This window comes from Zeus faber, assembly GCF_960531495.2.
Source record: "Zeus faber genome assembly, chromosome: 17".
Classification (NCBI taxonomy): domain Eukaryota; kingdom Metazoa; phylum Chordata; class Actinopteri; order Zeiformes; family Zeidae; genus Zeus; species Zeus faber.
In genome coordinates this window covers 8,042,976-8,069,550 of record NC_137204.1, presented here as the reverse complement: position 1 = coordinate 8,069,550, position 26,575 = coordinate 8,042,976, and the positions used below count along the sequence as shown (strand labels likewise).

At 39.5% G+C, this 26,575-nt stretch overlaps 1 protein-coding gene across 1 annotated transcript in view; it reads right to left on the bottom strand.

Moving 5' to 3' along the window:
* The window catches only part of mast4 (microtubule associated serine/threonine kinase family member 4), a 75,542-nt gene extending 49,510 nt beyond the window's left edge, over positions 1 to 26,032 (bottom strand). Inside the window, exons 1-3 of the mRNA XM_080017952.1 lie at positions 25,918 to 26,032; positions 8,999 to 9,152; positions 3,427 to 3,542 (exon numbers count right to left, since the gene is read on the bottom strand). Of these exons, the coding sequence (XP_079874078.1) occupies positions 3,427 to 3,542; positions 8,999 to 9,152; positions 25,918 to 25,983 (336 nt within the window). The 5' untranslated portion in view covers positions 25,984 to 26,032. The remainder of the gene's footprint in view (positions 1 to 3,426; positions 3,543 to 8,998; positions 9,153 to 25,917) is intronic.
* Between the last annotated feature and the right edge of the window lie 543 nt (positions 26,033 to 26,575).

Below are 26,575 nucleotides of genomic sequence, written 5' to 3'. Positions count from 1 at the left end.
CCTCTGTGTATATCGTTTCATGAATTTTTGAATGTTAACAAAAGCCATCTCACCGTTGTGGTTTAACTTCAGAATCTGTCAAGTAACAAGACTTGTATCAGATACCATGATAATAAATATATTCAAGTTAATGTTTAGCATTGAACATTAGGATGTTTGTTTGCATTATCGGTAATTCCTAACAACGTTGTGTAAATGTGGTCTAACCTGAAATAACACTACTATACACTATTTTCACCTAGGTTGTAGTGCAGACAAAACTGTCTTATCAGAGAAGGACATCACTGACTTCATTAATAAGAGGGAGTGAGAAACAACCCACGGATTATGACAATCTTATCTCTGCATCACGGCATGAGTGAGATATTGATTTCCTGTCACAACAGATCACAGTGATGTGATGGATGCCGGCTAACCCGGGGCGGAACGACAAGGTGGAGTGGAAGAAAGGAGGGAAAGACCATCCTGCAAGCCCTGCAAGGCAAGGTGACAAAACACCTTTGAGAGAGGAGACCAAAAGAGAGGGCCAAGACAGCCCAAGGTTATCTGGACACAGTTTCATATTAAAAAATATTGCAAAGAATTTTGTTTCTGAGTAATTTCGATCACTATCTCACAAATTTGAAGAATTTGAACTTTTTTTTCTTCCTTATCAGGGCCACATTTTCCCTTTGATAGAAGTACATAAAAACCAGCTGGAATAAGTGTGTTTCAGTCATTTTGGTCTTTCCCAAGGTCAAACGATTCACTAACTTTCTCAACGATTCAAAAGGCAGGACAAGGCAACAGTGGTAGATGCCCGCCTGAGGTTTCAGACCAGTGCGGTTTACTTCTCAGATCAGGTCAGGACGTGGCGTATAAATTAGTCATTCTACTCATTGCTGCTGCTGTTGTTGCTACGGTTGTTGGAGTCGCTTTTATTGTTGTTTTTGTTGTCGCTGTTGCTTTTGTTTTAGGGGCATTCTTTTGTAATGACCAGCTGACAACTACGCTCTCTTTCTTTTTTGTATTCCTTTGTAAAGCGCATTGTGTTGCCTTGGTATGAAATGCGCTTTATAAATAAAGTGTGACTTGACTTGTGACTTGACTTAAAAAATATAATAAATGAGACTATAGGATGGGACGTGTGATCCGCTGTGAGTTTCTCCAAACAAAACCAACAGAAAGGGTTTTTATCGTAAATGTATTTATTTTATTTCCCAACGTTTACATGAAACAAAAAAATCCCTGCGTGCCGTTGCCCTGATGGGGTGTCTCAGAAACGAATTGCTTATTTCTTGCCCCAAATTTGTTCAGAAACATTTTGTATAGCACTATATCGCTCAAACCCCATTGGCTTAAAGAACTCGGAACTTGTGCTCAAACCCCATTGGCTCACAGAACTAGGGGCCTCAGAAGGGAAGCGGCACCCAAAGAAAACAGTCAGGAACAGGAGGGATTTGAGGCATGTTCGAATACATCATCTGAATGTTATTTTCAGCAAAAAAAAACAAAAACAAAAAAACAAACATGTTTTGGGGACCTCAGAGACCTATATGAACTTGTTCAAAAGGAGCGTAATAGGTCGTGTTTAAGCTTAAAATCCTGCATTTCAAAAAGGCAGGGCTTCAATCTGACAGGTTGTGACGGATAGAAGCCGACAGATGCTTTCAGATTCTGCGCTTTGTTATTTGCCACAGAAATTTTCATTAGCCCCATCAACAGAATAATCTGGGAGTGGTGGGACCGTGTTGTGTCCCCCTTTTCTGAATCATAATTATAATTCTGCTATTTGATTGACTTGCAATATGCGATTTATTTCCTGATGGAGTGGATTGTTTTGTGAAACCATGTGATTTTAATATCACATTCAAATGGAAGCCAACATCAAGAAAAAAAAAAAATAAAAATCACACACACACACACACACACACACACACACACACACACACACACACACACACACACACACACACACACACACACACACACACACACACACACACACACACACACACACACACACACACACACCTTCCTAAGAGTTAAAATGGTCATAATGTGTTGTGTCACCACTGTAATTAATCTTAATCTTTTCATAAAGTAGTTAGTGTGCTGGTGCTCATTGGGGTCTGGCTCCTTGCTTTATTGTTAATTGTATATATAAGACAACAGATGAAAATGAGTCTTACGACCAACTCTTGTGCATTTACAAAAATGTGATTGATGTCTGCCGTCTCTGTAAAATATACAAAACAAAAATAAATTACTCCTATGGGCTCCAGCAGCCAGTGGACTTTATGGGTCTTGTACACAGGCTGGAATACGTCCACATTTAAAAAGATACTGATGTAAGAGCATTAGCGCTCTCTGGTGGGGGGAAAAGAGTTCTCTTGTTGCTTCATCTCTGTGGGTTGCAGGGATTGCTATATTGAAAGTTCAATTTCTTTAATATGTTTGAGTCATTCATAGTCTGCAGACCATATAGCATGTGTAAAAGATAGAAATAATAAACAGAATTAAATATAGGCGTTCTGTAATCTATTGTTAACTTGGTTACTGAGCAGTCTGTCCTCCACGCCTAGTTCAGTTTACAGGACACGAGGTTGATCTACTCAGGTCACCAATGGTAGAAGTGTCAGTTTCATACAGACTGCTTACAGTCAACATGGAACACACACACACACACACACACACACACACACACACACACACACACACACACACACACACACAAAGATAGACATGCACACACACACACACACACCATTTTTAAAATAAGACAAAATGGCTCTCTGTTGACTGTGAGATTAACACACACTTGATTTGGGTGTTTGTGCTTTGCACGAAACAAAATATTTTCTGATTAGCCTACGTTAATTGACAACGTTTAGCATTTATCTCCCTCTCAAAGCTCTGACAGGGCAAATTACAGGGTCTGACGAGACTACATTGGCCCGTGAGCACCACACTGGGCAGGCGTAGTCTAAACCAACAACTTGAAGTACGGCTATCATCATATGGTTTTTCAACACGTGTCTGAATTACGCATCAAGAGTTGGGTGCAAATCTACAATCTGCCTTCAGCGCAAATATTTATTTCTAAATTAACTGTTTGTCGACACTGTTTTTATTGCATTTTCAGTGTTTTTACCAGTGTTTCACCCAAATGGGTGACTGGCAGAATTAGTTTAATTGGTTAAGGTTTTTGCACCTAACAGATTGTGGATTTGTCCCTCCATCACTTGCATTAAACTCCTGACGGGAGTATGGTGCCATGCATCCAGTTTGGGAAAATTAAACCTGATTACAGACTAGATGAGGGGTTAATTTAAACTTAATAATACCCCAACTATTCCTTCTATCAGTAGATTTAAATGACTGTGTAATGGGGAGAAACAAGCCTAAGCAGGCCAGGTAAGATGTCATGATTTAAAGTGTACTTACCAGGGTGGAGGTGAGGGAGGGGTCTGACTTTCCAAAGCTTTGGGAGCACAGCCGGACCAGGTTGGATACCTCAGACGCTGGCTGTTGCGGGCTGGCATACGGGAGCAGGTAGTTGCCTGGTGAGCAAGAAAACACGCCATGATCCGAAAATCATGGAAGATTTGCTATTATAGAGTAATCTAGATAGGGGAAACACTGAGGGAGATTGTTGTCAACTGGTTTAATACAATACAGCAGGTTGCAGTGGCCAAACCTAGATGGCAGCAGGAGCTCAAATTCCACTTTGTATATTTTAAGGGAAAAACCTATAGTCTCACGTTAATCTTATGTACTAATATTATGACAAGCTCTAACACCAGTCAAACGCTGGAAGCCTGACACTGTGAGCATTTGGATTATTATTATTATTACACTGTTGTCACATAAATTGGACTCTGCAGATGCTTCTCTTCCCATATGTATATATTTCAGTTTCCTGTTGAAGGAAAGGCGCCAGGAGAAAGCCAGGAGGATTTAAACTCTTTGCAGTGATGGACAAAGACTGAAAACCAATAAGTAAATTACTCCAGGCTTTCCATAAACTGCATTAATGCCTAAAAACAACAAGAGACAGACAAATACCTTCTTCTCTAGACTTACCGGGAGACAGAACAGATACAATACAAAAATAAGTTTTACATTTACAGAATAACATTCTATGTTGACAAAATAAATAAAACTGTAGTGTGTAGCTAAAAATGTAAAGATTGGTGAAGGATGATAAGGTATCTGCACAAATAATTAGCAATTGCATTGTGAAAGAAATTTGCTAAAGAGAGTCTTCATGTGACAAGAATTATCAAGCACTTTTTGAAGACTCGGCAACAAGCTTATAGTCCATCTTAAAATTAAACTAAAAGAAAATAAATCATGCACACAGAATAAGCAGCGGAATATACAACTAAGTCATCATTGTTCCTCACAAACCGATGACTTAAATCTGAACCAGCTTAATGTCAGCAAATTTGACTCAAACTGATGCAGATGTCAATGAATCCATTGGTATTGGAAAGGCAAATTATTTCAATTATAGTATCGTCATAAGACTTTTAGGTATTTTGGTATGATGAGCCTAAAAATGAGTAATTTTTACCATCCTCACTGGAGGGGTGCAACAAAATAAATATTGTCTTGGCAATCTTAAGCTTCTAGCAGTCATTCAGAATAAATGGTTTGCTTGATGGTAACGGGGTCAACATTTTTATCAGAGCGGTCCAAAGTCCCCCAAATAAACATGCCTGGGAAAAACAAACAGAGAATTAATGCCCAACAACAGACAGTAGTAGAGAGTTCTTCAGTTGTCTTTGTTTGTTTCGCCCAGTTGCTAGAAACCGTCTCACTTTAAAAAGGGGTTACTCTCATTCATGACGGGCTTAAATTTGCGACTTTCCAATTTTATGGATGCCATATTTTTAAAACAGGGCCCAACTTTAAAATATGGGCCTACATGTAAATCATCTTTGATGAATGGCCTGCGATGCATTTAGCTATTATCTTTGATCCTCTCCTCTTTCATTTAATGAGTGCCTCTGATAAGCAAAACAAGATAAGCCGGCTCGCTTTCGGTTTTTACCTCCCACACTCATGACCAAAACTCAAGCGATTTTGGCACGGTGCAAATTAGAGCCGGAGATTAATTTAGCAACAGCAGAATAAAGACATTCACGACTTGTACATACATGTCTGCAGACTGTTCACCTTCAATTTGCGGTTTTTGAGCCTACAATTTATATCATAGCAGCCCAATTCTGCGACTCAACTAGATAAAGGAAGGAGCTAAAAGGGAGACAGATCTGCTGGAAGGTGTATGACCTACGGATAAACACACACAATGTAAAGTTAATGATTTAACAGAGATAACACCTCAAAAGCCATCTTACTTGAGACCTGTTCTAAACTTGGTGTTCACAGTGACAAGAGGCTTATGTTGTATTTGTCTAAAAACGCATCTGTTTTCTAGATGTATTATATAATCAACGTTTTACAGCACAAATTATATGTTGAACAAACTTTTTTAGTTATTCTATGAAAGTATTTGTGTATGAAAATCCTTGACTGAAATGGCGCAACCTAAAAAAGGTTGAGGAACCCAAATTACAAGACAGAGCTGAGTCATCCGGCGCTAGGGCCCAACAAAAGCAGCTCTGCGGTGCAATGTAGGAGGAAACAACTGTCTTACACAATGAAATCATTCCGTTTAAAAAAAAAAGGTGAAAGTATGACCAGGGTTGACACTTACAAGTCAATGTCATTAAAATAGATCCCCAGATTGTAGAGACACTAATGACTTGCTGGCCAGACTGCTACTCATTATGAAATTGTGGTAGTTGAGTCAGTGCTGATCTGATCACACCTCCTGCTGTTTTACGGATTCTGAGCAGAGTGGAACAGTTTTAAGGAAGTGTTCCAAACCAATATAGCAAAGTATTCAGAATAAGAGTATTGTCTTGCTTAACTCAAAGTGAAAAATTTATTTGACACCGTGCCATCATGTCAGTGCTAATGTGACCTTTGTAGAGTATTGCGCTCCATTTTCACACACACACACACACACACACACACACACACACACACACACACACACACACACACACACACACACACACACACACACACACACACACACACACACACACACACACACACACACACACACACACACACACACACACACACACACACACACACCAACAACTGGATCATAAGGATTACTACTTGTTTTTTGAAACTAGCATTAGCGGCAGTGTGGTGTGTGAACAAAGCACGGCTCCTCTCGTAGCTCACCTGCTACAAAAGATTGTTTTGCCCCAAACCGTAATACTCGCTTCAGAAAAATTTGGAAGAACTTCCCGACACTATAAATGTCTGCCGTCAGTGAGCGGATACAACTTAGCACGGCAAAACGGGCTCAAAATAAAGAGCTGTCCACAAATGACACTATAACCTTTCCAAAGCTTGGAAAATTTGAAGCCAGCACAATGACAGACTAAAGAATACAAACTGCTGGCACAAGTTCAGAGCAAAGCCCAAGGATAAAAGCAAAGCTGTAGTTCAGTATGGGATGTGATACAGATATTTGTTTGACTGAGGCTGCCGGTACCATTATTTACTAATAATTCAAGGATATATTACTGCCTTTAAATGAAGAATTCACTTTTTGATTATTCATTTCATAATGAATAATCCTGTTGCTGCTCCAGCAGCAACAGGAGCAGTTCTGCACGGAAAACTGGCGTGACAAACCTGATGGCCATTGTCCAAACAGATGGGTTTAAACTCCCTTCATCACCGATCTACCCCCTGCCACCATGTTCTAGTATGTCCGTGCTCCATCCCAGTATCAGCAGCTCGAGGCCAACCACTCTGACTCGTCTCCTGTCTATCCACAACAAACAGTCAAAGGACACTATCAGAGCCAGGATATTCCATGTGGCCCGCCTTTGGAAAACAAACATCGGCCCCCTTCTCTCCCGTCCTCCAGCTCAACCCAACCTCTTTTCTCCTGCCGTACCCCCCCCCCCTCCTTTCTTCCATTGGCACTCGTCTAGGGTTCACAGGCAAAATGAAAGAACATTTTGATGCTGGTATCAAACTCACCCCCCCGACCCATTGACCGGCCCCTCCTATGTAGCGCCACCATACTACCACATTCAAAACCATGCCCTCCGTCGCTCCCCCGCCCCCTGCCCCTCGTCCATCTCTACTCCGGTTACCTGCTGTCTGTCTGCGCTCCCCTCATACCAAGCTGGGACGAAATGTTCTTTTTGGAAAACCACGCACTGCCGGCCCACCATCAACACCAATACCTTTATGTCAGCACATGCAGCTTTCCCCGTTCTTGTTTTGACTAGAAGCAGGCCAAATAAGATGTACTCAACCCACTTTCTGATCCTAATCACCCAAAATAGGCTTCAGACCTTTTTATTAACACTTAATTAGATTTAAAGGTTGGGTGAAAAGCAAATCATTTTTAATTATCTTGGTGTCAACTACCTGCATCAACACTTGATTTGATGCTTTTAACTGAAACTTTGTTCGATGAAAACAGCAATGCCACATTTATTGAAGCGGGTCCTCCAAATCATAACCTTAAGTCAGTGAGAAGGTCGACCGAGGAGAGTTTTTGTTTTTAGAATATCTGGCTTATATCCAGATATAAGTAAAAGGCTCAATGTTTCTCAGTTCCTTATGAAGTTTTACCATTGTTGATTTATAATTATTTGTAAGTCAATATACAAATATTGATTTTTGTTTTCCTGGCTAGTTCACAATTAAACACCAAGCCCTAGTTGTCAATTCATATTTTCCTTATAGAAAGTATATATAGCAAATCAATTAAGTAAATTAAATGCTTTAAAATATACTAACAGGAAACGCTATATGCATTTTTTGCCTTGCAAAGGGGTTCATTTTGTGGTAAATTTCTTCACTACAGCACATCTGTAGACAGCTTTGAATTAGAACCATCTAGCTCAGAGGTTCCCAACCCTTTTTGGACTCGCGGCCCACTTGAAAATCTCAAAAGTGTTGGCGGCCCACATTCGACCAGAAGTAATACAGGAGCCAAACAGTGGGTTCTCAGAGGACGTATATTTTACCAATCATATGCATTCTCATACATACAGTGCAGTAGTGGTAAAACAACAAAAAAGAGGTGGGTTAAAACTCATGACGGTGCTGTTAAAACTAACATTAACAGGAGCACATTAATATGAACTCACCTCATGAGAAGGCTGATGTTGCACGGCAGACACCAAAAGCTTAATGTCTGGCTTAAGGGACGACAGTCTAAGGCGAAGATCTGGCTCAACATTGACTGTATTCCTGTATTTCCTCTTCAATGCCACAAGCGCCAAAAAGCCAGTCTCACAGAGACACGTCGTCGGGAAAGGCATCAGAAACTGTACAGCTCTGTCGGACAGAACGGGATTTGCGTTCTCGGTTCCCATACATGACATTTTGATGACTTTCTTCTTGCCTTGATACTCCTTGAGTTTATTATCGAAAAATTCCAAGTAGACGTAGTACGCCCTACCATAAGTTCCTATCTGTCAGTGATGATGCATTTTTGAAGGTTTTTAAGAAAAAATAGCATGAAATTATATTATTTTTATTTATTTTTTAATCACATTTAAAAACGCTTTTGTATTTAATATATATAATTTATTTTTGATTTTTTATAAAATCAATGTGCTTTGCATGATTTGGCAGCCCACTTGCAATACTCTTGGCCGCGGCCCATAGGTTGGAAATTGCTGATCTAGGTTCTTGTCAGTTTTCTGGGTCCTTAAATTCTTAATACTGAAAATATATTGGGATAATTTTAATATTAAAACCAGATAGAATTTGATTATCTACAAACATTTAAGCAAATTATATAATAAATCATATAAAACACACCATGTAAATTTCTGTTCCCATTGTAGGCCTTGTATACTAAGGTCTAATCAAATAATCTGCCAACCTCAGTCTGTTAAGATCCAACCTGTGATTAGGAACCATGCAATGGTCTGATGATGAATGGAGGAGTTACCCGTCAGTGCTCCGCCTAGACTTCCTCTTCTCAAGTGTTTCCCATCTTCACTGAGTTGCCTTTTAAACTTGAGTGCCAGGCTGGATCCAGGTATCACCTCGGGGTTACTGGTCTTCCTTAACGGTATGGAGGGCAGATAGAGGATGTTGTCCAGCTGTAGAAATAATGGAATACCAAAAAGTAAGTCACAAAACGCAAAACATAAACCTATCATTAAGTCATCTACATTTGGAGTAAAACGATATTCCCTTACTGGAATGGATGGAATAGGGGTCAAAAAAGCAGAAATTACTCTCCCTTGAAAACCAAACAATAACATAAATAAAGTCATTGTTCAGGATCTCAGAGTATCACTTCCTTTAGACATTTGAGCCCACACACATGACTTTGCCGGGGAGGGCATTCCATGTGTTGTTAAATTATGGATGAAAGCTGTGCTTGGGTGACTGAACCTCAAGATCCTGGAAACAATAGGCCAGAGCCTCTCACATCCTGGACACTGGAAGCACAGAGAACAAGCGCTGTTGGAGACAGCGGGTCGCAGGAACTTCTCTTTATGACACAGAATTATATTATAAACTGAAAACCCAGTTTAAAGTCATCACCCAATAATAGAGGACCCCCCAAAAATAAATCACATCCTGCATTAAGCTAAAAATTATCTGAAGTGGTGGTGCTGTATCTCTTATGTGGATCTTGCCTGGTGATGCAAAATTCTATAAAGATGAATCAAAGAGAAGAGATTGGCCAACTGATAATGTAGTCCTACTGTATATTATATGACTGTACATATTGTATATGATTTAGAAATTTAAATGTATTCATTTATTTTAATGCAGGACTAAAAGTGAACCATTAAAGAGCAAGTTATGCATTATATGAAAAGTATACAACATTTGGGAGAGAACGGCAGAATAAAACCAAATGGCAAATAACTTTCCACATCAAATTGGCGGATTAGTAAAGGGATGTATTCTTTTTTTATATTAATAATAAAAACAACACACACATACAGCAGAATACACTGTTTTTCCAGAAGATAACCTTCCATGAGGCTTGGACCACATAACAATATCCAGTGGTGAGGAAGAGGCCCTCCCTGTGAAAACAAACACGGCTCAGAGGTGAGTTCTCCAAAAGGGAAACGCCCTCCATTCCCATTCTACGGGATGATTCATATTCCTTGTACAAGCAGAAAAGCCTCCGGATTCTGAAACCCAATTGTGATGAACGCAGATTTCCAGGAAAGCTATTGCATGACATCTCATTTAATAAGTGACTGGAAGAGGAGGCTCAGGACAAATGTTACATAAACCAATATTTGTGTGTGTGTGTTTATATATATACACATATATAGATATCTATCTATCTATCTATCTATCTATCTATCTATCTATCTATCTATCTATCTATCTATATCTATATATATCTATCTATATCTATATCTATATCTATCTATCTTATAATTACTATAATTTGTTCAAATTACCTAATGATACCCTAATTTATGGGAAAAAAAAAAAAAGATTGTTATTGTTATTTAGATTGTTCACTACAACTTTGACGCCCTTCACTCCGTGACAGGAAACTCTAAAAAAGGAAAGATCTCAGGGTGTAACTACCGCAGGGCAAAAAGTCATTTCAAGTGTTTGCACTTGAGTTGGAACAACTCAAGTGCAAACACTTTCATAATGGATCTTCCAGGCAACTTGCATCAGCATCTCATGACCTGCTCCAGCACAGAGACCGTCTGCCAGTGTTTGTCCACGTTCACTAGCGCTGCTATTTAACAGCTTTGTTAAAGAGTATTAGACTATGTTTAAAGATGTAATTTATTTTTACTTGTGAGGTAAAGGGGACTTGGCCTTTCTTGTCATATGAAATTCTGACTTTAAGTTTCTCTAAATGAGTCAAAGCAAAAACCAAGTTTACATCCCCACCACAATTCCTGAAACCTTATAACCGCATTGAGGCAATTTCTCTCTGCGGACCACAAAGGATTATCATAACATGTTCACAATTTATGAAAATATGCCAAAATATACTATAATATGCATTTTCATGGTAATTAATGCTCACATTGCCTCTTCCCTGCAACACCAAGCTCCTATTGTGTAACATCTGTGTAAATCTAACGATCATACTGTATAGAACAAAAACAACATTTCTAAACAGCTGTTGTGCAGCTTTTCAGAAATGGAGCCAAATTATCTTATTGCAAAGAAAATAAAGGTTTATTGTGATCACACTAGAAACAATCAATATCCACATGGGACTTGGGGCTATTTTCGGATCGGGTGTTTTAAAACAAATGTACTTAGATTAATCATCCTGATGTCTGGACTGGACAGAGAATTACATAATTTATAGGGAAACAGATAATAACTAAGCATTAACCCCGTAAGCAGCTTAAGGATTTGGAGTAAAAACATTCACGGGCGAGCTCCCGTATGAAAGCCATTGGAGAACGAGAGAGATTTGGACAGACGCAAGACACACCGAGATTCTTAAGGAATACAGTTATACAACATCAGGTCCCGTTCTCCTCTAATAATTTTCAAGGTGGCCGTTTGAACACAATCATGAAGTATTGTGCAGGAAATCAAAAAGATGTGTACCCTGCAATTCAGGGCTTGGCAAAGTAAGAACAATTGTGTATTTAGATGAAAATCAGAAAATAATAGCACATAAATAAATATCCTCACACTAACAGTTAATCAGTCACTCAACTTTAAAATACAAATTTCACTCAATTCAATTAAAAAACCTTATCCAAACACAATTGTTGTTTTTTTTGTTGTTTTTTTTTCATTTGTGAGACTAAATGCCCCTTGGCGTGAATACTATCAAGGAACAATTCGAGGATGAGTGCTGAATGTGATGGATGTGTATTTTGTTGAGTTCAGTGTGAGCTAGTGAAGTGCACCAATGTCTATTGTTCCATTAACACAGGTGCATACACTCCACAAGACTGTCTCACACTCAAAAATAATTGCAAACATTTTTTTTTTCCCCATACAGCATTTTTGTGTTGACACAAAGTAAAAAATAAAATAGGCGGTATTCAAGACCAAACTTGACCCAGCCATCCCTCCCATCACACAGAGTGGACAGTAGCAACAACTCCTTGTTGTGAAAGCAAAGACGACCGCAATATGGCAATATGAGCCACCTTGAGCACCAGTGCTCACGAGTAAAGAAAGATTTCCTGTTCAAAAAACCCTATTCAGTAAATTTGAGTTTAACTTTGATGTGGTTCTGTGAATCCTAATGTTCTCATGTTTATACCTTTAATTTCTTGATATAAACATTCTCGTTGAATTCTACTATTGAAAAATCTAGGACTAAGACAAAGAATTTAGATGAATCTTTAGACCATGTAATGACCATCAGTCATACAATTAGACCATTAGAGTAATATATAAGAGCCATATAGGGCTGCACGAACAAAGTAGGAAAGTTAGCCATTATACAATTAATGCAATTATGGAGGGACACACCACCAGTTAAGGAGACAAAAAAATTCATATTAAATATTTAAACAACAAAGAAAGAAGAGGTACAGAGTTACGCCACAATTTGAACAAAATACTATAAACAACACGCTTTCAGGATACCACTTAAGCTTTTCAGTAACTTTTCCCCTAAAAGCAGTTTCTTAAGAAGAATATCCCATAAGCTGCTAAAATGCTAACAACTAAAAAAGGTATTGTTCTAAAGCCTGCTTTATACCAAACCTGACAAACATGGACAGTTCACAAGTCAGTTTATTCTCATGGAGAGTCGGATTCTGCACGCGATAAGCTATGTGCTGCAGGAATTCACGCATAGGATCAGGAATCCGCTATGCGTTCACATTATTCAACTCAAGCAAGAAGTTTCGGTCCGACACTACAACCGAAAGTGACGTTAGTCAAGTTTTATTTTTTATTGTAACTGGCTTGACAGAAAGTAAATAATTCACGTACATAAAATAATAATGTTAACGTTAACCTTGATGTCACCATAAGCACAATCAATAATCGCTTCTCTTTTTATATAATAAATTGTGTGCATCTTTTTTTTTAAATTCGCACTTCGCAAACAGTATATAAAAAGAAGTTTTAAACTCATTCATGGAACATGGTCAATGTCAGGCTGAAAGCCAAGCTTTTATGTCACAAAAATGTGATGCGACACCAGCTGGTTTGTTCAGTCCATCCAATGGCCACTAGGCGGGAGGATGCAATTACGTATTCGGTGTGAAGTGGGCTAAAATGGCAGTATTTGGCCTTGTATTACCAAATATTTCTCATCTTGATTTCAACACTGGTTCTATGGGATACACAAATAAATCTATAATCATGTTTACATAATTTTATAGTAATATACAGTATGGTATTCTGCAACACACCAAGTAAAATATCAAGCACCCCCACCACTACTCCTTTTGCAATGGAGAGGTATACAAAGAGCCAGGGCATGACTATTTACAGATTAGGATATTCATCCTCTTTGTAGTGTTTATGCAGAGATGTTGTTTATCATTTCAGTGAGATGGATGAAAGGAACATGTTCAGAGTGAGAACAAACTGTTATTATTCTCTCTGGTTGCTTAGACACCGCCGGTACACATCTATAACAGGATGGGACACAACATACATCAAGGGACGCACCTCCAGACCAGACTGCTGTATTTGTACTCCAGTCATCTCTCTTCCTGCTGTGGCCCCTCCCCCCTTGGTTTCACTCCACACATGGATATAGCATATATTATATATAACTTAACTATGCTGAATGTGACTACTTCTTCTGAGTTAATGACATACGCTGCTTCAAAGGCTTGAGGACATAGAGATTCAAGCATAAAGAAATAGATAGTCATGGATAAATACTAGGGATAAAAATAAGGATAAAAGGTACTATGGATGGGCCAAAAAGACAAATAATGAAATCTTCAGACAACCAGTATATGCTAGATATGTCGATTTGCAGCTCTTCGAGATACTTTCACCTCCTCCAGGGGACCAATTAATTACTTTTTTGCAGCCTACTTTTTTGCACTCCTATAAAAGGCAGACGCAGCATTTGAAGCAGGGCGCTTTTAAACATCAAATGATTGAGGGGCCAGTTTTTTTTATTTTTTACCGTCTGTGAACCCAACTTTAACAGATAGTCAATTTATATACAGGTTCAGTGTAATCTCTATGGTATCTTAAATCCTTTGTTGTTTACCTTTTCACATGTTGAGTCTATTGCCCCACCCCTACATTTTGCCAGAACTCCACAACTGCGATTTTATTGAACAGGGAGATAAGTACCCAATGTTTACCAAGCTGGGGTCCTGCAGGGTGAAAACAACACTTCAGATAGCTATATTCAGGAAATAAAAATCAGCACATAACATAGAAATAAGCCCCGGAGCCAGACGATTACAGTGTCTCTTGACCTTTATACCTAGACACAAATTGAAGTGGAAAAAAACAAAACATAATGTGTTTGTAATAAAAATGTGTTTGTGTACGAGTGGTCCTTGAAAATGTGTTCAGTACATTCATCCAACTAAAGACAACCATCATTCCCACATAATGGAGTAAATAAGTATTAACATTAGTATCAAGGTATTCTATGCAGCAAAGGAACTAAAGTTACAATAGAAAATGTTAAATATTTTATAATTCAGTCTGTAAATAACTCATTTACATTAAAATACATAGTTTCTGTTTGGCATCTTCACAAATATATACACAATAAAAGCTATAGTGTGCCTAGGGTTGGGCAGGGATATCGTCTATGATTTTGATTATCGTCATATTGATATATAGTTAAATGTCTTCTAGTAAAGTAGAGTAAAGTTAATTCATTCAATTTTATCTACAGCCTGTTCTAATCAACGCCTCTACTTGCTGGGTCATAATATCCACATTACACATGATTTTTACTCCAATATTTATTGTGTGTAAATATCTCATGAAAGCACCAAAAGTCATCCCAAAATATCAAAGTATTAATATCAAGGTAATCTGCATAAATATTTTGATATTTGATTTGATCAATATCACCCAGAGCCAAGGGTGCCACACCATTCAAAATTTGGTGAAAGGATGTTTTGAAATCTCTCTCCTCTCATCAGTGACACAAATTTCCTAAAAACAAAAGGTTGTATAGGTTGCCATGAAACCCCTTTGCAGAAAGGTAATGAAGAGAAAACGTACAATGTCACACTATAACATGCACTGCACAGTAACAAACACTGTGGGACACTGAGCACATCGGGCCATAGGACTGCTGCTACTTTTCCAACCCCAGAATAACCACAGCGCATGAAAGCAGCAGTAACATGAGAAAGGCCGCTACACACCAGGGCGACCCTAGCAGGGCAGGCCTTCAATCACAAATCCAAGCGAATGATAGTTATAGTTGTGATGGATGACGGTAGGGAAGAAAACCTATCCATATCTAGGACCATTTGCTGTCAAATGTCTACGTTTTTCCAGACATCATCTTTGTTTACATAGAAACACATGGGTCAACACTGATATGCAGTGGAAACATTACTTGGCTACCCTAGAAAATGGTAGCATTGCTAAGTTTATATGACAATAATAATAATAATAATAATAATAATAATTATAATAATAATTATAATAATAATAATAGCTGCAGGCAGCAATTCAATGGGTGCAGTTTAGTCATGTTAAGTACATATTACAGGTTGCTGAGCATCTGTAAAACACAGTTTTATATTGACACCAATTCCAAATTTCCAAAGTCTTCAATCTCAAATGTTAGACCAGTTGAACAAATTCGGCTTTTCCTATAGGCGACCGTCTAGGGAGCCATCCCGAGAGGGGCCACGGAGAGGGGCCACGCCTAAGGTGCTTGCGACAACTGTTTTCATTTTAGATGTGGGTTATTTGATTTTACGTCTCCTTATGGAACGAAGCAAGTGCGTATGGAAAGGTATGTAACAAAATCGCCTGTAATGGGGACACTTTCTCCACGACTCCCTCCCCGATCACCCCCTCTCCATGCGTAATGCGCAGAAAATAAAGCAGTGTTAATTCTGCTCTTAATTTGTTTTAGTTTTTCCTCTCAAATAAAAAAGAACTGATACGAGTACTGTTAAAGTACCGGATTGATAAGCTCGGTAAGAGTAGTGGTACTGTTAAAATGTTAACAATACCCATCCCTACGGAGCCCCGTTCCTCCGTGCCCTGTCCCCACACTGTTTGTAGTTTATTTGAAGGAACGGGGCACAGCGACCGGGGGACATGGAGAGCCCTGTTCGCGTCTATGTCCGGATGCAGACAATTCACACATAAAAAAAAAAAAAATAAATAATGTTTATGATTCCCCTTATTTATAATTCCTCATTGAAATGTTATCCATGTGCATTTTGTAAGCTTCTATCTGTTTTATCCTGTTAATATAATGGACATTGACTGACAAGAATCTCAGTCGACCGACGGGTTTACGACTAATGATTCGACTTGTCGACTTTGAGGAGCAGCCCCATTTATTTCTGCTCCAAATGTACATCGATATTGGTCAAACTTAAACAACAAGATGTCTGAAATGTACCGGTTCCAACGAGACCTCAACCATGTCGGTGCGTACTGCACCAACATGGTTGAGGTCGGTTGGAGTGTTTCAGATACTTTTAGCCCGAAAATGCCAAAAACGATTGATCCCTGCGGGCTGGACCCCTAATAATAATTAAGTACCTGTAAAGTGAAAATAAAATTGCGGTCTGAGTTCGTCACACCAAAGAAAAATGTGTTATTAACCACCAAGCCAAATTTGAATGAAGAAAAATTTGCCAAGTATATAAAATCATATATATAAAATTTCAAAATTGTGACAAAATAGCCAGTTCCCTCTGTTCTGAGACGCTGGGGGCGTGTCCACTGAAACCACGGCCAATGGCGCCAACCTTGTACACAGCGGAGCAGAGAATCTCCACTGTGTGTCTCACTGTGCAACACCGGTGGGAGCACCGGGAGGCACCCACGACGCCAAGACTTGGCTTGAGTTCACGGTCTCCCTGAAGACGCCTTTTACTCCAGGTGTTTATTCCCAAAACAGCATCTTGTCCCAAACTGGACTGTCAGCTTAGCTTACCACTAATGCTGTTTCTGATGGTGAGACATGGTGTTTATATAGTGTTAGGGGAGGGGCCATGCAGAGCATGACCGCTCTACATTACTGACTCATGATTTAGCCCCGCCCCAGAAATCCGGACAACAAAATTAGTGAGAAACAGTTTAACTGCCGAACTCCACAATTCAGTACTACATCGTTCATTCTTTTCACATGTTTTCAGCAGTTACTTTCTAACATGTACAGTGTGTTTACACAGACAAATCAGTGAATTCACTTTACAGGGACTTTAAGTATTGTTCAAATACATTTTTGGGTATGCCACTGTAAATTTACTGAAGTAAACACCAGTAAACTCAAACTGAGTTTAATTCACCAGTACCCAAAGAAAAGTGATGTCATCGAACATTTAATTCTAAATGTCATTTAATTTAATCAAAACAGATATAAAAGTGCAAAACAAATTTCAGCTACACCATTTTTTTGTGAAAGTGTATGTAAAGCAACATTTAAAGGTCTGCTAATTGGTTAATTGGATATAACAAGTTCTAAGATTAGCCCAGGCCTGTTTAGGGAACAATACATCCAACACTGTCCTTCAGTGAATACTGGGGAGAGGAGAATGATCAGCTTATATTTATAGCTAATATATATTATCAGAGCATGTTTAAGTAATATCCCCATTCTTCACAGCTACTTAATAGTGGTTAGCTGGAATTAGGTGCTAATAAGTAACTTCCTTGACTGAAGAAGTACACCTTACTGAAGTGAGTATCTCACAATTAATCCTACATTCCCAGAATGATTTAGGATTAAAAAGTTGTGAAGGATATTTCATACAGCATTTCAACTTGCCAGTCAAATTCTCCCATACATCAGGAAAGCAAAGCAAAAAAATATATCCCAATACTCTCCATTTGGTATGTGAACACTGGACCAAAATATATTCGTAATAGAAAGATGTAATTTGGTCTTTCCAATTTCCACTATGCTTTTTGAAGATAATGCAAAAAGTTTAGATTGTAAGACACCGCCTACTTTCCCCAGGCTTCCTTGAAACTGTCACTACCACACCTCCTTTACCAACGACCACATTTTAGGGTTATGGAGCAAGAGGGACACTAATCACAGAATATGACCATTTCATTGATGCTTATTGTGACAGGCACTGCATGCAAATACTACAACTAAATGGTTTGATACGAATAGGTCCTACCAATTACTTATTATATACAGTAGTCTTTATATAGCATAATCTAATAACTTTTGCCATTTGTGTTACAAATGGAAGCCACTGTCTCGGAAGTAGGAAACAGAGGCCCCGTCTACACATGGCAATTAAATTCATTTGGGGTGATCCGATCACAAATGGACAGCTCTGAGTACAGGTGTGAACGCATCCAAGAAGCATTGAGATCTAATCGCTCAGACCACAGTCTGAGGTGGTCTGGGCTACATATGGCCACATACTTTTAGCAGTGTGTAAATGTCTCCTGGGCCACATTGAAGGACCGCCTACTCAACTGACGACCTCTGTGAGAGCGACAATACACTCATTTTCACGCCAACGTTGTCATATTAAACTACCTAACAAGAAGACGAAGCCAAGACAAAAGGCAAAATGGATTCTCGTGAAAAGAGTACACGGGAACACAAGGTCTTCCATTAGGACCCAAGAGTCAGTACAATGTAAACCAGAAGATATATATCGCAACTGGCCGATTTATGAGGAGATTTTTTATTTTTATATCTTTTCTTTTAAAGCTGGAGAGGAACAGGTACAGTCGATCATGGCAGCAATGCCAATGTAAAACAAAACATTTGGTCTGCAAACGGAAACAATGTGCATTTATTGGCATATAGAGCAGGGAAGTGGAGTCAGACCACAAGTGGTTACTCTAGACGCATTCTAATGCCAGGTGTGAACAGACATACTTAGAGCTGTCCACTTGTGATTGGATCACCCAAGACACATATTAATGCCAGGTGCAAAAAGGGCCCGTGTGGGACATTTGAATAAGGTGTCGATTGGTCCGTGTCAAAAGTCATCACAGGTCAAATTTAGCAAGGAAAACCAGAAGCACACAAACAGAGGAAGTGATGATCTCCCAATCAATCCTATACTCCCACAATGATTTGGGAATAGAAAGTTGTGAAGGCCTTATACATTTCATACATAATTTTAACTGCCCATCCAATTTTTCACGTTCATCAGGAAAGCAATATACATAAATTACTTCCCAATACTCTGTTGTGTGAACACGGACAAAGAAATAGTCGTAATAGAAAATGGAAATTTTGGCTTCTGAGTTCCACTGTGCCTTCTGAAGAACAACAAGCTTTTCGACAATTAATTCCATTCATTCCAAAGGAAATCATTACTTTGCAAAACATGTTTGAAGAAACATAATTTGGCACCAACACATTCGGTAAAAATGCATCTACATTTAAGGTTTCGCTTGCATAACTTAATTCTAGCAAAAACTAACAGTCCTATAGTTAAGTAAAGTGATCATATTCCTTCATCCAGCTGATTGTTTGATACAGTTTGTAAGGTACGACTTTCAACACTACGATTTCACCTCTAGTCTTGTTTTGGCAGAGAGCATACAACATACTCCATTAAATCAACACAGCGCCAACGGCTGAAGGCCATTCTCCTTCTGACAGAAAGTGACCACCAACACCCCCTTGCCCCCAGCAGGGGTAGCCCGGCGGAGCGGCAGGGGGCTGCTGCTTGCATCACTTCCAGTGGAAGGAGAGGAGTAACATTTTGTTGACATTGCTGTACCTACTGTGGAGAGCGTTACATAACAGGAGGGAGGAGGCGTTCGGACCTGCGGGGCATGTTGCAAACAGAAGCAGGAATATCCACAGATCTACTAAATGGCCAAAGTAAAGATTTTAGTTAATATCAACTGTGCTCAATAACTTAACCCTCAATTAGGTCTGTACGATTATGGCTCAAATGACAATCACAATTATTTTAGGATTAATTAATTATTATGGATTATTCATCCAATTTGGGTAACAAAGCTCTTGTATTGCACATTGCATATCAACAGAAAACTGCCATCACAATAATAATGTATTTTATAAGCCTATAAATAAATCGTCATCTTTAAATCAAAATAGGACTTCTTCACTTTAATTCAGTCTTGAGAGATATATATAAATAAATAAAAAACATTTTACTATAAAAAAATGAAAAAAAAAAAAAAAAAAAAAAAAAAAAAAAAAAAATGCAACACATGGCACCAAAATAAAAAATATTTTTCCCGAACAAGAAGGTCAGCTAATTACACCACACCCTCCACGCAGCACCCCCAAGAATTTCCCTACAATTTAACGTTTTCATTAAGCACCCTCAATGAAAATAACTACTGTGCGACAATTATTTTAAGTTTTATATTTATTTAAGACTGATTATTCGTAAAACAGGCAAGTGTAGAGCAGTGCCGTAAATGGACACTCCAATACGCATCTCACTTCCGCTGCGCGTGCTGAGATGGCGCAGACAACGAACAAATTCGGGGGGAAATTAAAAAAAAAAAAATCATCCCCGGCCATGATCAATTAATTATGGAGGCCAATATAGACATTGCGATTAATTGCGCAGCCATAATCTCTGTTTCTGTCGTGGTCATTCCACAGACATGCAGTGGCTCCATCAACATGGACGAGTTCCAAACAAATGTTGGAAGTCTCCGAGGTCTAAACTCAATGAACTCCAACAATAGATCGTTCCCTCGCTCCCTCTCTCTATTCCTCTCTGTTGGGGTCAACCGCTCTAAAGTAAACCCTGAGAAGGCTGACCTTGTCACCAAAACATCTGTCTTCAACTTTCCCCTAAATGCAGTCTGTTCTCTCTCCCTGTACTTGCTCCCCACACTGAGGAGCTCAGTGTTTACTCAGTGAGAAAACAAGCCGAGCAAACTCAATCTCATATCCAAATATGTGACTTCAACTTTCCCGCTTCATGTTCCCATTACATTAACAAGGGTTTGAGTGGACAAAATAGAATATATTAAGCAACAATTGCAAGTCAACACTTGCCATGCAAAGCTATGTTCTAAGGGGAATTCTGTTTCCATGATCTCATGTTGGATAAATATGGTAATTTCCTTCTTCATTTCAACAGAAGAAGCGCTTTGATACAATCCAATGTTACCCCATACATCGATTTATATGTATAAATATTGACCGCCACATATTTATTTTCAATTTTTTGTACCATTTAAAATGGGTAAAATTCCCCGCAGGGTTGAAAGCGCATGCGCGCACAGATACAAGCACTAGTTTTTCCTTTTTCAAGAAAGCAAAACAAATATAATCAATTTGCAATGTGATCATTGACACACATACACACACACACTTTTATTGGAACTCGGTGAAAGTTTTATCTTCTATTATTGATCCATAGTGAATAATGAAACAATAAGAGTGTCAAAATCAGCAATCTCACTATTATGGTAACTGAAAATTGGGGGTCTGTTACCACCACAAATATGATTAATTCTGTGGATAATTGTGCACGCATCTTTTTTTTTTTTTTTTTTATACACACACACACACACACACACACACACACACACACACACACACACACACACACACACACACACACACACACACACACACACACACACACACACACACACACACACACACACACACACACACACACACACACACCTGATTATTTTCCAAATGAAAAAGATTTAGGAATAACTGACCAAATTCAAAATCATGTATTTCTCACACTGTACATCATGCCAGACGACTTCAGTACACTAAAATATTGACCATATCACATACAACGGAACGTGATTGACAGAGAAAATGTTCAATTGAAGTGTGAATTTGAGACGTTGCCCATATTTATTTTAGCCACACATCTAATGGGTTTTAAGTTTGAGCGTACTCCATCTTATGCAGTGTCATGGAATTCCGAGGGCTCTAATGTTATTCTGTCTGCAGTGGAAAGTTATAAAGAAGCAGATGAAAGCACTGACAGTTCAACAGTGAGAATAAATAATAATTTCCAAGCCTTTTCCTCAAAAAACCTCTGTAGCGCTTGAACTTGTGTCTTGATGTCTGGCTAATGCTGCTCTCGCTGTTGGGAGATTGGTGGTTCAGTCATTGAAGTGTGTTTCTCAGGGATGATTTGCCTTCAAAGCTTAAACGCATCCTCGACGCGTGTACAACTTCATCAGGTGGACCTGAGGAGCTGCCAGGACTTCCACCGACGGGAGGGAATCGATGCGTAATCTTCTTTACTGTGGAGCCGCGCAAACAGGATTTTGGCACAGCGCCATATTACGTCCAGAGAGGGTATGTTGGTGTAGTGGGTTGTGTTGTTGCCTCCTAAGACCGGAGTTCATCTTGCCTCACAGCTTACAAGTGCATATGTTTACTCTGTTCTTTGTCTTTTGCATTGTCTATTTTCGAAGCAATAAATACAACAAAATATATACACACAGTATGCACTATATTGATTGGTCCTCCAGACAACCAGCTGTAGTACTGGCTGCTCTGGTGTGTTAAACGGATAATTACCCAAGTATGTTGACTTGGTTCATAATTTTCACTATCAGGCTTGCAATACATTTTCAAATAATTTATCAACGTAATATAAGCATTTTATGAAGTAAAATTGTCAATAGCATGTTACTAATTTACTAGCAGGTCTTCCAGTGAACCCTTTCAATTCTCCCTCAAAAGTAGAGCTGACTCTAAGACGTGTTTCAATAACTAAAACTTCCAGATTCACAACAAAAGGATAGGGCGTTTGGATATAGGGATACAATTGGAAAGATAGATACTTCAGAGTCATCCCGGGAGGGAAATGATTCCCAAATACATAATTGTGTTCTTGGTGAATATAAAATTATTACCATATTCTTCTTAAGAATTAAACCTTGCCTTTAAAAACCTTGCCTTCTTCAACACGGGTCTAAGATTAGCTGCAGTAGCAAGTAATTAGTCCCGTTCAACTTAAAAACAACTGAAAGCAGTATGCAGACCAGAATTATATAATTAGAAAGTAGAGTAAAGTCTTTTGTGGTCTTTACCTTGCTTGGTTCCGATGATGCACATTCGGCCATCATTAAATTCCGGCGTAGGGCCATTAATAAAAAAAGAATAAAATAGAAACCACCTAATTTCTGAAGAACTTCAAACGTTCCTTCAGAGTTGTCTTCACTCAGAGAGAAAACAGCGCAGAGGAAATGAGTCAGAAATCAATGCTCCTTGGATGTGAGGTGAGAGGGCCTTAACCAGATTGTGATAATCATCTTAGCCACTATAAGCCCGAGGATAACACCGGATGTCCCTTTAATCATCCCCACTAGCCGCCAAATTCTACAGCCATTGACTTTGTTAAAGGACAACGGCATTAGTTAGATATTGGATGGACCATTGAATGGATGAAATACTGGTAAGCAAAAGCAAATGCTGGTACCAAAGCGCTTAAAGCCTGTGAACAACCATGCAAATTTTGAGGAGGGGAAGAAAGAAAACAAAACAAAAAAAAAACAAGCTTAGCCAGATAAATTCCAGGGATTTTTGCCTTCATTGCACAAGTTCTGATAGTGAAAAAAAGTGCATTAAATAAACCCTAACACCAATTATAGGAATAATATGGTTACCATTAAAGTCAACGTGGGACTGATGACGGAATACAAGCAGGAGTGGGACACGGTCAAACCTTTACGTCTAGTTGTAGGTTGTTGGCCTAATTCTACATCTGTAGGTCATGCACGGAGAGCTCTCGTCATTTACTGAGAGCTGATGATTTGGCATCCAGCCTGTCCAACGCAGCGCTCGAGAAAGGGCCCAAAGAAGCTGCAGAATGTGCAACATCCTGTGTGAAATGAGAGGAAACAAGGTAAGAGCAGCATGACACGGAGAGGAGAAGGAAATGGAAGGGAGGGCTAGAGAAAAGAAGCGCTGCAGATCACAGAACTGGAATTGCCTAGTTATTTGTCCGGGAAATAAAATGAGAAAAAGTGCGAAAACCACATGACCGCATGTCAGCCTTCCATGAAAACATATGTTTCTTGAAAAACATTTGCATGTAGTATTATTTACTAGTCAGTACAATTATAAATGTCCAATGTGGACCAAGCTTATACATGCATTCTTTAGAGTCCATTGCACAAGCATATTATAAATTGCTTATCTCAAACTGATATTAGCCATTTCCTCAAAACTTAAGTTATACGGTATATGCACATTGAGGATGTTCTGGCATGATTAATAATCAATGCACCCACTTCTATACAAATGCATTTCAAAAGCATTATAATTGGCTAGTAGAGGTAGGTAGTAGGTATTTACTGAGGAGCCTAATCACTGCAGGGTACCAAGCTGATCCTCTAATACACTGCACCAGCGCCGGGTCAGGCAGCAGAGTTGTAATCGAGTCAGTCAATCCTGAGAGGTGATGTCATACATAAGTGGGTTCCCAGAAGCCTTTCCTTCTTTAACTACCGCAGCATGTCTGATTTAAGTCATAGGTCAGAGTTCCCCCGTCAGACCTCCAGCACGGCAATTGGATAGGACCCGTTCACCGCCCCAGCCACCTGACCTCGCTTTATCAAGCATGGAGCTGTGATGGTAGCGTGGCGGGTCATTTTACAGGGCACACTTCTCACTCCCGAAAGAAGAGGAGGTTATGGGTTTGGTATGGGGAATTTGTGATATTACGGCTATATTATACAGCTTATTCATTATGCAGAACTGTTCTCTAATTGTAAATCAGAAGGAAGAGGATAAATGGCGCAAAAAAAAAAAAAAAATTTACTTAATTGGTTGGTTAGTTAGTTGGAAATATAATAATGAACAAGCTTTGGGAAATAACATTCATCAACATGTCAATTATGAAACTAAATGTGTGAATTCAATATGTTTGAACTAAAAGGAAACAGTCTTCATATGCTCTGGGTTTTTTTTTTTTTTACCAGGTGTGTTATGATCATTATCAAAAGAATGGTCAAAACATCACATTCACCGATCAAAAAAAAAAAATAATTTCTTCCAGGCGTGGTGTTTTGAATTCACATGTACCTATCAAAATCATATGCATTACTTTTAAGTTAGCAGGAGAAAGTTGTTCATTTTGTTTGCTGATGGGTTCAATTAATCACATCTTCTTCATATTCCCGCAAAACTTGAGGGTGTAAACTGTGGAACGTGTAGCATAAGCCTTCTGGCATTACACAATGAAATTCAAGCACTTTCAAGTACCTTCCCTAGCACTATTTTTTCCTTTCCAAGGATGCAAAACAAATAATCAATTCGCAATGTGATCTTTGTTATTCAAATATAGTCTCACACACACACACACACACACACACACACACACACACACACACACACACACACACCTCAGTGTGATCTATTATAAAGTGTCCATTTTCAACGATGCTGGATTCAGTTTACATTTCCCTGGCATCATCTTTGTCGTAAAGGCCATTCTAGAACAATTTAAATAACAATATTTGAACAAAGATTTGAACAATAAATCCGGGGAAAATATCCCTGGTTTTCAATAACAGAGGTTCGCGTTTCGGGACATTTCAGGCACTTCAGCACAAAATGGTCTATTTGAAAGGCATGCCAGCGCTTACATTTCCGAGGAGAACTTCAAGCACCTCAAGGACCCGGTAGAAGTGTTACGTTGTGGTTCTCACTAGAACGGTCCGTGGTGATATGGTGCGGCGTAAACACCGAGCACCACTCCCACGCAACAAGTGCCACGTTTAATTGGAATACGATTTAATGAAAGGGGCATTTCAAAGTCTTCAGTTCGTCAATAAAAGTGTGTTTCCGACCTTTTCGTCTTCGTCGCCTTTCCCCCGTCCGGTCGCGGTCCTTTCCCCGTCCCCGGGTACGTCCATATTCGAAGGATAACCGTCTCGGTTCCGAGCTTCGGCGCCCGGCAGCCCCGGCCCCTCTTCCCCCTCCGACAAGGTGTCCGAGCCGGAGGACGACGGACTCAGACGGAGCTCGAACTGCTCCAAACGCTCCATAGTGTTTACAAACGCGGTGTCACCGACGCCTACAGCGGAGGTGGGGAGGGAGTTAAAACACACGGCGACTCCAAGTAAAAGCGACAACAAACAAAAACAAAAAACAAACAAAAAAAAAGGCGTCAAACCCGCGGGTGTTCGCTGCACCTGTCCCGAAAAATCATCGTGGCTTCTCGGTCGCGGGTGCAAGACACACGGGTCTTCACGGGCGTCCCGCGACGGGAGCGTCAGAGTCTCTCCACGTTTAAATACTCAAATGGTGGCGTGGACACATAGTCGTAGGGTGAGCCGCCGAGCAGGAGGGCTGCGCGTCGCGTCGGTGTCGGTGTCGGTGTCGGCGTCGCGTCGCGTCGCGTCGGTGTCGGCGTCGCGTCGCGTCCGAAGCCGCAACTCCGGCGGAAGGCTCGAGCCCGCGGCTGGAAGTTTCGCCGCTTTTTATACGCACGCGCACGAGCACGCG